The 13080-nt window shown below is 48.1% G+C and overlaps 1 protein-coding gene across 2 annotated transcripts in view; it reads right to left on the bottom strand.

Annotated features, from left to right (window-relative positions):
* Positions 1-12035, bottom strand: part of Smoc1 (SPARC related modular calcium binding 1) — a 153622-nt gene extending 141587 nt beyond the window's left edge. Inside the window, exon 1 of one of the 2 annotated variants that reach the window (XM_028789650.1) lies at positions 11665-12035. In XM_028789650.1, the coding sequence (XP_028645483.1) occupies positions 11665-11760 (96 nt within the window). In that variant the 5' untranslated portion in view covers positions 11761-12035. The remainder of the gene's footprint in view (positions 1-11664) is intronic. The other variant, XM_028789646.1, reaches the window with a different exon arrangement.
* Between the last annotated feature and the right edge of the window lie 1045 nt (positions 12036-13080).

The following is a 13080-nucleotide window of genomic DNA, read 5'->3' as shown; positions in this document are numbered from 1 at the left end:
TGATCAATAAGTGAGATGTCCACCGTGGTGATCAATAAGTGAGATGTACACCGTGGTGATCAATAAGTGAGATGTACACCGTGGTGATCAATAAGTGAGATGTCCACCGTGGTGATCAGTAAGTGAGATGTCCACAGTGGTGATCAATAAGTGAGGTGTACACCATGGAGATCAATAAGTGAGATGTCCACAGTGGTGATCAATAAGTGAGATGTCCACAGTGGTGATCAGTAAGTGAGATGTCCACAGTGGTGATCAGTAAGTGAGATGTCCACCGTGGAGATCAATAAGTGAGATGTCCACAGTGGTGATCAGTAAGTGAGATGTACACAGTGGTGATCAATAAGTGAGGTGTCCACAGTGGTGATCAGTAAGTGAGATGTCCACCGTGGAGATCAATAAGTGAGGTGTACACAGTGGTGATCAATAAGTGAGATGTCCACCGTGGTGATCAATAAGTGAGATGTACACAGTGGTGATCAATAAGTGAGGTGTACACCGTGGAGATCAATAAGTGAGATGTCCACAGTGGTGATCAATAAGTGAGATGTCCACAGTGGTGATCAATAAGTGAGGTGTCCACAGTGGTGATCAGTAAGTGAGATGTACACAGTGGTGATCAATAAGTGAGATGTACACCGTGGTGATCAATAAGTGAGATGTACACAGTGGTGATCAGTAAGTGAGATGTCCACCGTGGTGATCAGTAAGAGACCCTGTCTCAAGGAGAAAAGGAAAAACCAGCACCCAAGGCTGCCGTCTGACTTCCACACGTGTACACGCCCACACACACACACAAATGCACACATGCATGCACTCTGCACATACACACACGCACGCGCACGCACATACAGAGACAAAAACTATTTCTAAGCTATTTTTTAAAGATCAAAACAAACTTTCTTGTGATTGACCTAATGCATTGTAATCTTTTGTGAACTTTCTTATGTAAAACCTATGTGCTTCCACCCAGTTACTAACAAACAAACAGCATTGGCAAGTCCTTGCAAGCCTATGTCCCACTGATGTATCCCTCTCCTGCCTTACCCTCTCACCCTAGGGAGTCATTAAAATAACCTTTATGTTATAATCATCCATAATTTTCCCATATATTTTCACATCTATGTATACCCCTAAACAATATGTGGCTTTTCACATACCTTTAACCTTAACAACCTTCATAGCCTGGACTACGTATTCTTCTTCAATGTACTTTTGTTCGCTCTCTTTTTTAAATAATAAAATTAATTGATTTATTCATTAAATAGTCATGTTTGGTGCTATGTAATAGTCCATTATTTGGATATACCATAATTTATTTTTCTAATCTTTTGTTGATAGTCATTTAGCTACTTTCCAATGTTATGCCATCATCAAATGCTATTATGAATGCTATCCTCGAACATGTCTCTTCATACAATTTAAGGGCATTTTTCTAGGGCATGTAACAGGGAAGAACTGCAAGGTCTAGAAGTGTGTGCAACTTCAACTGTAATTCTACAAAGTGATTGTACTAATTTATATTCCCACCAGTGGCAATAAATAATTTTTATAGTTATGTCCTGCTGAGGTTAATTGAAAACGCTCCTTTAAAGCAGAGTGGGTTCAAAGCCTACTCAAAATGAGCAGGAGGCCTGGTGCTAATAGTTCCTCCCCTTAGAGAGCAGGCCTGACTGACACGGCCAACCATGATGTAGACCGACTCTGCAGGTTATCCATGAATCAGTCTCGCCTGGGACTTGCCACAAGGCATACGAGGGACACAGAAGCTGCTGCTGCACCTGCCATGAGCTCAGGGGCCTCCGTTGGGCAGGAGGGAGGTAGCCAGCAGCTGTAGTGGGAAGAGAGAGCACAGGTTTAGACTCTCCTGAGGACAGCCTTCTGAGAAAACATAGACTCTGCAGCATTTAGAGGAGGCTGCAGATAAGCAGCCTGGGGATTCATGTCCATGTCTGTTTTAATTTGTATTATTTTACTGTAGGATTGAAAGATGTTATTGTACATAAAACAGTTTTAATGGCTGCTAAAATGCATGGCATAGATAGAACATCCCTGTGATAACACCACTTCCAGCAAAACACAGCCCACCAACTCCTCTTATGTGAACCGACTTTCTTCTTTTTGCTCAAAGAGAGTCGTTCATTCTGGCTTGCGTTTTACTTTTTTTTTATTGTCCAATATATCTTTATAAAAAAGAAACCATCCACATTTATTGAAAATTCCATTATTTAGTAAGCATTCACTAAGCACCTGCTCTTGGGCAAGGTGGAGTACATAAAAAAAATTAAGCAATTTTACCATAAGGGACTACTACTTGAAAAGAGACTGCAGACACCGGCCACAGTAACAACCTCATTTACTGTGTGCTTTCGAAGGGTCAGGAGCTGTACTAGACCCTTAATGAGTGTAGCAGGCACAACAAGCCTGACTTAGTCAGGGTTTCTATTCCTGCACAAAACATCATGACCAGAAGCAAGTTGGGGAGGAAAGGATTTATTCAGCTTACACTTCCACATTACTGTTCACCACCAAAGGAAGTCAGGACTGGAACTCACACAGGGCAGGAACTTGGAGTCAGGAGCTGATGCAGAGGCCATGGAGGGATGCTGCTTACTGGCTTGCTTCCCCTAGCTTGCTCAGCTTGCTTCCTTATAGAACCCAGGACCACCAGCCCAGGCATAACATCACCCACAATGGACTGGGCCCTCCCACTTTGATCACCAATTGAGAAAAAGCCTTATAGTTGGATCTCATGGAGGCATTTCCTCCGGGGAGGCTCCTTTCTCTGTGATAACTCCAGTTTGTCTCACGTTGACAAACAAAACCAGCCAGTACAAAGCCCCATCCAAGATGCCCATATTCTAATGCTGATACCACTATGTTATGTGGCAAAAAATTAAATGTTGCTAATTGGGTGGCCCTGAAATTAGTCTGCATCATGCAAGGGGACCTGATACTATCACAAGGTCCTTCCTTAAACAGCGGGAGGCAGCAGGTCAGCAAGATGGCCCAGGAAGAACGTGACTGTCATTGATGATTTTGAAGACGGAAGGAACCAAGAACCAAAGACTGTGAGCAGCTTCCAGAAGCTGAAAAGGGCAAGAAAATGGATTCTTGAACCAAGTATGGCTGTACATGCCTGCAGTTCCGGGGTAAAGGGGTATAGAACTCAACGTTAGCCTTAGATACAACGGGCATTCATGAAAAGCCTGGGCTACAGAAGACACTGCCTCAAAAACAAACACTCCCCTTCAGGGCTCATGAAACCCTGAGAAAAGTGGTGCATGAAGAATGTGGGTGTCAGGGCTGGAGAGATGGCTCAGAGGTTAAGAGCACTGACTGTTCTTCCAGAGGTCCTGAGTTCAATTCCCAGTAACCACATGGTGACTCACAACCATCTGTAATGAGATCCGATGCCCTCTTCTGGTGTGTCTGAAGATGGCTACCGTGTACTCATAGAAATAAAATAATAATAAAAAAGAATATGGGTGTCAGAGGATGGGGTGCAGTGCGATAGACCTGAGTGTCACATCGCCACTGCACTCTCTGACCCTCAGCAGTTGCCATTACCCACACAAGACTGGGCCCAGCAACATTCTAACATGGAACGGGCGAAGGATGGCAAAGTCCTACGCTTCCCTGGGGATATAAATACTAAAGCTTTTAATGGCTCCTGAAAGAGGATGAGACATTTGCTTCCAGGGGTAGCCACGGGTAAAGTGTCCAGGCACCTGTAAATAGCCATCGCCTATGTTCCAGTAAGCCACCCCTGTAAGGCAATAACTGAATTAAACTCAATGGAGAGGGGGGGAGGGGAAGGGGGGAGGGGAAGGGAGGAGAGGGCGAGTCTGTGGAAGGTGAGGAAGAGGAATGAGGTCAGCAGGAGTTGGGGCGGGAAAGAGAAGGGTATGGTGGTGTAAATATGATCTCGATACATTATATACATGTATGCAAATGTAACAATGAAATTCACTATGTGTCATTATTATATGTTATTCAAAAGCCATTTGGTCCCTCTGGCATGTTAACCACATTTCAAGTGTGTAGCAGCTACTGTAGATGTGGTTAATATCAGACCCCTGTAGAAAGTTCCACTGGGCAGCAGCTGTCACTGCTTTTGAGTGGGTGGGTGGGTGGCTCTGTCTTTTCAGAATGCTCAGCACCTCATTCACTTACTTCCTACTTGTATTGCCCTGCCTCCACCACCACCCCCACTCCTGCCCGAGGGATTTCTTTTGAACCCTAGGCTTGTCCTGGAGAGATGCTTATCCAGTCAAAAAGCACCCATTCTTCCAGGGTTAGGCAGGCTGTTCAATTCCTGAGCAAGCCAGGATCTGAATTCAATCCTCAGAATCCACATTACACACACACACACACACACACACACACACACACACACACACAACCCTAGGTCTCTCATCAGTACCTTAGGAAAAATCAACCTTGTAGAAAAAATTTTTTTATCAACCTTGTAGAATCTTTTGTTTGGTTATCTGGTTTGATTTGTTTTTCTTTTCTCCTCCCACTCCACCCCCAAACAGGGTTTCTCTGTAGCCTTGGCTGTCCTGGAACTCACTCTGTAGATCAGGCTGGCCTCAAACTTGGAGATCTGCCTGTCTCTGCCATTTGAGTGTTGAAGTTAAAGGCGTGAGCTTCCTCCACCATCACCACTCCTCCCTGCCTTCTCCATCTTTCACATGTACACTGGTTATTTATAGGAGAGCAAGGTTGCTCAGAGACATGAGGTATCTGAGTCACCTGACTTAGAGCCTGGTTAACTGGGGAAATCTCCACTGAGACCAGAGCTGCCTTCCCTCCTGAGTGGAGGGTGCCCCACACTGGCCCTGCGAAAGGAAAGCACAAACCAACCAAAGGAACATTGAAAAATCCGCAGAGACCCAGACCTTTAATAAGCTAAGGCAGTGGCCACAGGGAAGATTATCTTGTGATCTAGCAATTGAGTTTGGATGATGTCAGAGCAAAGGAAAAGACAATTCGTTGCTAGAATGACCTGCGGGTCTTCGTGGGAATGGCTGGAAGCGCTCCTGGAGACCCAATTCTCTCATCCCCCTGGTGACTCACAGCTGTGCAGAGCACATACCGTGCACAATGCTAACCCTGTTTGGCAGGCTTCACGGCAGCTCTGATCGATTTCTCCTCAGCAACTCAACCCTTGTCCTCTTCCAAACAGCTCAGTGACAAACACAGAAGGAGGGGCCCTTCCACACTGACAGGCCTCACCACAGGCAGCCATGCCAGAACTTGGCCGCCTGAACAATAAATCTCTATGTGGTCTAGAGAGAAAGGCCACCCTGTACCTGCTGTACACAGGGCTCTACACCCACCCGAGCCCCTGGAACGTGGAGAGAAGGGAGGAGGTGGGACCCAAGGCCCCAGTCAAAAAAGAAGCAGTCCTTCCACTTCCATCGCACAGAGAGGCAGCTCAGGAACCACAGCAGCTAGGAGACAGCTAGACTCAGCTGAACTAACGAGCAACTATGCTTGTGGTTAGGATGTATCCTGACCTACATACCAAACGGAGCAGCATGACATCTTCTATAAATTTATATGTTACTAAATAAAATTACACTTTAAAGAAATTTGTTTTTACCTATGCAAAATTATCCTTGGCTAGCCCAACCGATATCTACTTTCGTGCCTGGACCTAGACCTTTTCAGCTAAGAACTGAATCAATGATAACATTCATTTCCTAGTGGGATACATTAGACAAGGACACATCTGGAAGAAGAGAGAGAAACAGAAGGAAGGAAAGAGCCCCCCGGGCCCCTTGGGAACTCGTATTTGACTTCAGGTACAAAGAATTGAATTAATCATAGTTCTTAGTTTATGACATACTTTGATTTGTGCGGGACTCATTTTACATTTTACTTAATCAGCTTCCAGAACTTTAATAACGGACAAAAAGCTGGAGCCACCCTCTCTTCTTCTCCCTAAATGTACTGAAGCTGACCGGATGGCTTCCCCACCAATCTAACCCATCCACCCTGTGTCTTCATTCCAAGCATCCATGTTACTTTGATTTTCTATTTTAGCTAGTTTTATTATAGGAACAGATGAAAGATGTCACACTGCCTCCTTTGGTATGTTTCTCTTCCTTAATATTGCTTTGCTGAGAGTCATCAACTCTCACCTTTGTGTGTGTGGGTGTGTCCAAGGCGTGGGTGTGTGAATGTGTGCGTGTGTGTGTGTTGCAGTAGGCGATAAATCCTGCTCAAATCGCCCCGCCAGTGGCATGCATTCCTTGCTGCCCATCTCAATGTTCTGAGTTCCCGAATGAAAGACACACACACACACACACACACACACACAGCCTTATATTTAATTTGCATTAAGCAGCTCAATGGCTAGGCCACTCCAAACCTCAACGAAGCTAGTATTCTCCCCTCCGATATTCCCGAACTATTACTTACCTATATTCCATCCTGGCCACCCCAGGACCCAGGCCTGCAGCCCTCCTGGGTCACCATCCCTCTTACACGTTGGCAGTCTCTCTGTCCTACACTTCTCAGGACTGATCTTTCTTCTTCCTGGCATGGCAGTTCTCCATCCTCCTTCCTCTCTCAGGCCCCTTGCCCATGAATCCTCAAGTCCCGCCTCTGTCTCCCTGCCCAGCCGTTGGCCACCAGCAACTTTATCAATCAGAACCAACTGGGGACCGGGACCCTCAGCGTCTTACATGCAGATTCTCACATGCAGTTTCTCCGTGCAATTTGGGGGACTCAATTAACATAATACAAGTGTTAGACCAAATCCACATGTGTGTCCATGAGTGTGAGTGCAGATGCACATGTTGAGGTCAGAGGTCGACTTCAATTGTCAGTCCTCATCTTCCACCTCCTTTTGGGGTTGGGGGATGGGGTCTCTTTGTTGTTTTGCCACTACAAATGCCTCAGTAACTGGCTCAAAAGCTTCTAGGGATTCTCTCGTGACTATCTTCTATCTCTTCATAGAAATACTGGAATTACATATATACAGTGCCTAGCCTGTCTTAAAGTGGGTTCTGGGGATTTGAACTCAAGTCCTCATATTTGCATAGCAAGCACTTTACCTACTGAGCCATCTCCCAACATCTTACATGGGGCCAGTACTCCTATGTTTGGCCCAAGTAGACTTTTTCACAGTGTGAATTCCTTCCAGTTTGTTCGTCTGTCTTCCCAATAATGGGCAGCTGGGATCCTTCCAAGTTTGTGAGGAAAACAGCACAGTGGCACACAGTTGCACCCTGCCTGGCCTCAGCTTCTCCAAGGTGCACATGCCTAGGAATAGAATTGCTAGGCTGCACCAAATGTAACTCCTCAACTTCAGAGACAAGATGATAGCAAATTGGCCATGGTGCCTAGCACTTCTCAGAGGCAGGTTCCTTCCCCCACCCCCCTCCATTTGGTTTCTTTAAGTGTCGCATAACAGTTCTACCAAAATGTTTAAATCAAGTTGTCATCTTAACCCTTGAGCAGCATGTCAGGTGAACTTTCCTGCGTGAGAAGATGGGTTGGACAATAGGAAGAGCATCTAAGTAGAGGAAAGACCCTAGTCCAGACACTGATGTAGGAGAGTTTGATGGGAGGAAACAGCCCCAGAAGCTGTTTTACTTTTGACAAACAGGAGTTAAAAACGGAGGTTTAGGGTAGAGGTAAAGCCCCATCTAGGATGCACACTCAGCCCCCCCCCCCCACCCTCACTAAGCCCTCTCACAGTCGCTGCCCCTGGAAATGGAAAGCCCAGCTTGTGAGCCAATCACTTCAAATGACAACTGGGTGTAGGGGGTCCAGACCAGACACCACCATACCACTGAATGCACATATGTACCTGCTAACCAAATGTTTTACAGTCTGACCAGCACACAGATTGAATCAGGTTCCTATCCTGCTTCAAGGAGCTTGTAAGTTTCCTCATTTGTATGATGGGATCAGCATGACATGTCCAGGGGATGACAGTGGTGGAAGGAGATGCTCACTGCAGAAGAACTCAAAAGTTAACAACTGCCAGGGGAGTGATGTTGAAGCTGGAGTTGACATAGAAAACGAACAAAGGGAATTGCCAGGCACTGCGGTAATCTCAGCATTCTGGGGGCAGAGGTAGGCAGATCTCTGTGAATTCAAGGCCAGCCTGATCTACTGCAAGATCCAGATCATCCAGAATTACATAGTGAGACCTTGATAAAGGACAGGGAGCAAAGAATATACTTAAAATAATTATGAACTCAGTTTCTGACTCACACCCATGGCTTCCCCGTATTCTCCTATTTCTCACATTTATTTTGTTTTTTTTTTTTTCAAGGTTTCTCTGTATAGTCCTGGCTGTCCCGAAACTCACTCTGTAGATCAGGCTGGCCTCGAACTCATGGAGATCCACCTACCTGCCTCTGGAGTGCTGGGATTCAAGGTGTGCACCACCACTGTGCAGCCTTTCTCATTATCCCTTAAATGTTTCCAGCCTCTGGTCTCACTCAAACACCAGTGTCACTCAGAGATCATCATTAAACATTCGTTATCTGCAGTCTTTCTAGTTTTTATTCCACTAACACTGACAGAGTAAATCTCTACCAGGTGCCTGGACCTATACTGAGCTCCGGGGATACATGGCTGGACAAGATGGGTTCAGCCTGAGCCTTTATCCCATCTCTACCCTCAAGGGCAGATAGAAGATTAAACAAAGACTGTTCACTTGGCCTGGGCATCACTCAGACTTCATCTGCCCGTGACAGCCTCTCCCTCTCCCCCTTTCTCCCCTGAAACATTTTTCAGTAAATTTTGCAGGATGAAAGAAATGACTGCCTGCTACATGATTTGAAGAACGCTGACCAGCTCCCCAGATAGCGAAGTGGCTGCTCAGACCTCAGAGCATCAGGTGCTTCCTAGAGAGCAACCTCCAGTCTGATACTTGATAGCTGGTGGTTTCCAGAGTCAAACAAATGTCAGAAACTTTATGAAGGGAGGCAGGAAGCAGAAAGGGGGCAAGGATTGGGGTCTAGGCCCCAAGGGAGCTCAATTAGTGAGTCAGATAGTTAAAGCGAAAGGGCATGTTCTCAGTTTCCTAGAAAGCTAGCTGGGAAAGATGGCAATCCTTAAGCTTCTGTCACTCAAAAGATTAAGAGAGGAGACCTCGGGTGCCCAAAGGGAAATCTGCAACAAGCCAGATGTTTCTGCTCTCCCTATGATTCTGCTGCTCTTGACCAGAGCCACATTTCTGGGGCCACCAAGAAGCTACAGAAGAAAGCTGGTATCTTTTGAGACAGGGTTGAAACTCAAGCATAAGTCTTTAGCAATATGGATTCGAAAGATTCCTCTGCAACTTCTCCTGGTGCCTTGGGGTTTAGAAGAACTAGAAGCGCACAGTATGATCCATGCAAACCTCCCAGAGCCATAGATAACACTATGTGGGATTCCAACAAGATATTCAGACCCATGTTTCACTTCCCCATCTCCAAAATGGGTCTAAAAAGACTCCCTTTCTTGTTCGTAAGAGATTATATAAAAGGCCCAAATGTTCATAAATAAATGCAATCAGGTGACCACAAGCTTAAGAGAGCTGCTTTCTGGCTGGAAAGATGGCTCAGTAGTTACAAGTACTTGATGCTCTCTCATAGAACCCAAGTTCAGTTCTGTGAACCCATATGGGGCAGCCTGCGACCCCTAATTACAGAGGCTCTGACACCCCTAGCCTCTGAGGGGACCTACATTCACCTCCCCAAACTCATCTTTAAATATGCATATGCACACATAACCAAAAATAATAATCTTTTTTTAAAGCAGTGTTTCTTTAGTGCATTTTAAATGTGTGCGTGTGCATGTGTGTGCATGCATATGCGTGTGTGTGTGTGTGTGTGTGCGCGTGCGCGCGTGTGTGGCAGAAATCAAGCTGGGACACAAGCAAGCCCATTTACAAGTACTGCTTATCTTCCATCACTTTTTGTCAAATTAATAAACTGAAGAAGTTGTCAGGAAACTTAAGAGTTTGTTTCCCCTAAAGTCCAAGCTTTCTCCTAAAAGCTGCTTTTTCCAGTTCCAGGAGGTAAGGAAGGAAAGCCATATGGGTTGAGACGTTATACGCGCCCGACAGCAAGCAAGGCCCCACCATTTGTCGGAGGGCCTCTCTCCTTTCGACCCTCCTGTGGGCGGGCATCCAGACTGCAGTCGGGGTGCTCTGGTCTGCATCTTTGTCTTGACTGTTACTAATTATTGGAGGGAACACCGTGGCTCTCTCTTGCCTGACCTCAGAATTTAAGAGCTTCGAGTCCTCATATCAAGGCATCCTCATATGCATCCATAAAAGTCACTCCTGGAGCCCTGACCTGCCCCAGCTTTGGGAATGCTGTCGAGGATTTATGACACACCCTGGGTCTAATCTGCCGCCTTTAACTGCTGCTGTTGCACATCTGGCCATAAAAGCACGGGCCGGCCCAACACGGGGACAAACACTTTTCTTTCCTAAGTGGTTGCAAATCTGATCTCCCAGTGATAGGTGGGCTCGGATGTAATCAGCTCAGCATCTGGGTAGTCATTAACTCAGGTTTTGCAAAGCTTTTCCTCCATACACCGCAGCTATAAAGATGATCCCCGTGTAGCAAAGGCCAGGAATAAAGAAGCTGCTCTGGGAACAGGTGGTAATGGGACTAGCCATCCAGGAAGTGGGGCCAGAGGATATCCAGGAAAGAAAGCACAATTTGGTCGAGAAGCCAACTTCATCTGCTCAGAAGTCAAGTCCTAGCTATTTTCCCAGGGATGTTCTCTCACGATGGGGGCAGGCAAGCTGCTACTGAACCAGCTTCTGATCTTCCTGACTCTGATCCTTGCCCAGAGACTGCCTCCCTTATGTTTTGCCAAAGGAACCACTAGGTGGTTTAACAAATACATTTTTAAGGCAGTGAAATTCTTTATTAGATCAATAGGAGGGGCAGGGAGAACGATAATCGAGACCAGAAATGAACAGTGCTGCTGGTTCCAGTTTTACAATGCCCTGGACAACCCGTCCTGTGCACAGAATTGGCACATTTCATGTAGTTCAGAAACTCCAATCAGATCAAGGTTCAACCGATCCAACCCAGGGGAGAAGCTCTTCCGAACTTCTCCACAGCTCCCCACCCCTGCCACTCCTCCTGGGCCAGGCCAGCAGGAGGGGGCATTAAAATTATCTGCTGTGGGTTTTACGAGCAGCGATTGCTTTTTAAAACAACAACAACACAAGGACCTTGTGTGGCTCGCGGGTAACCTAAAACTCTCTAGGCAGAGTCCCCCCCGCCCCCTCTACACACACACACACACACACACACACTGCCTGCCAAGAAAGCCAAAGCCAGCGCGGGGGACTGGTGCAGCGACAACATAGGGAAGCTCTGCTCCAGTCCAGGCCGAGCTCCCACCGACCTAGTTGGCGCCTCTGGGAGGGAGGAGGGGTGTCTAGGAGGAAAAGCCTCAGGAGAAGTTCGGTTAAGAAAACTCACCGGTGACAGGTCGTGGGAGTCAGTGCTACAGGAAAAAGCGGGGAAGTGGGGGGGGGATGAAATTTTATTTCAGCAACTTCTCCAAGAGGCCTGCAAGGAACTAGACAGTAGAGTCGAGGACAAGGTCTGACACCTCCCTTCCCCCTCCTGTAGACGGGCGGCCAAGCGCAGGTGGGCGCGCGCAGGCGGGAGACGCACTTACCCTGGGGCCAGTGGTGCGGTGGCCGCCGGCCGGGGACAGCTGCACCAACACGAGCAGCAAGTGGGGCGTGAGCAGACGGACGCGCGCGGGCAGCATGGTGCCAGCCGAGCCGGGCAGCCACTAGCGGGCAGCGGGCAGGGGGGCTCAGGCTAGCTTCACAGCACTTAGTGGGGGGCGGGGGGGTTGCGGCGGCTGGGAGTGGCCGAAGAGCCTGCGGCAGGGGCTGGCGGAGCCTGAGTCCGGGGGTCACGGTCATGAACGGCGGAGGCCGGGAGCTGGAGCGCGAGCGTGTGCTCTGCGCGTGGCGCCTGCTGCGCTCGGCCTGGCCGCGGCGACAGCAGGTTGGATGCCGGAGCCCGGGCCATGGGAATTCCCGTTATAAACCCCGGGGAGGGGAGGGGCGGGGCCCGGCGGGGTTGACTGACGGGTCCGGAGGCCTGTAGCAGCCGACCCTCCGGCAGGTGGAAGCCAATGGGAGAGAGACGAGAGGGGCGGTTCGTGGTCAGCCCCCCACCTAGGAGCTACACTGGCTTCCCGGCCGGAGTGGGCTCCAGCAGAGGCTGGGATAAAGAGTAACTTTTTCTTAGCAAAGTCCTCGCTGGGAACCTCCGATCGCTCCAGCAGCCTCAGTCCGCCCTGAGAGGTCACCTGAATAGTAAGGAAGCCTTACACACTTATCGTGTGTTAGTTCTTAGGCTTGAGTTGTCGCAACAGCTCCGTGAAGCGGGCAGGGAAAATAGCTCCGTTTTCCAAATGACCCAAAGCCCTTGAGAAATGTTCCCCGGGGACCGCAACACCAAGGGCAACCTGGAAAGCCACCAGGTGCCGCCCATGGCGTGGGTTGTGACCTGCAGGAAGAGGAGTTGGGGGTATTCATTTCTTTAAAAAAAAAAAATCTTTTTACGGGTGACACTCGAGTTCCACAGCGGCTGCCCGAGAGAATTCTCACGGAGGCAAAATGAAGCAACCTAGGCTGGGGAAAGTCCAGTGGCCCTGTGGTCCATGTGACCTGGGATCAGAACCTGAGCATCCTGGCTAATCAGTCTGAACCGAAAGACCACAGGAACAGCTTCTCTGTGGCCTAACAACGCTGGGGGTTGGGGGGGGGGGGTCCAAGGAACCCTGGTCCCATATAGGAAGGAGGAAAGTTATGAATAGAGGAGGGTTCTGTGAGTGCAGAAATCCCTAGAGACCTCCAAGGAAGGAGCGATATTTCCTGGGAGCCCAACCTGGAGAGTATAGCTCAGCTCTAAGTAGACCGGTCAGGTGCTAGAGCTCTCTGCCCAGGGGTGGTCCCACAGGCCAGCCTGAAAATATTCACAGCTACATCACATCACGTTGCACACACACCTCAACCCAACAAGGTGCCTGCTACCTTCCCCACAAGAGACTCGTGATTATCTCCAAATGTGGAAC

The sequence above is a fragment of the Grammomys surdaster genome, unplaced genomic scaffold, assembly GCF_004785775.1.
Source record: "Grammomys surdaster isolate TR1022 unplaced genomic scaffold, NIH_TR_1.0 127, whole genome shotgun sequence".
NCBI classification, from domain to species: Eukaryota; Metazoa; Chordata; class Mammalia; order Rodentia; family Muridae; genus Grammomys; species Grammomys surdaster.
The sequence above is the reverse complement of the archived record's forward strand: the minus strand, read 5'-3'. Positions and strand labels throughout refer to the sequence as shown.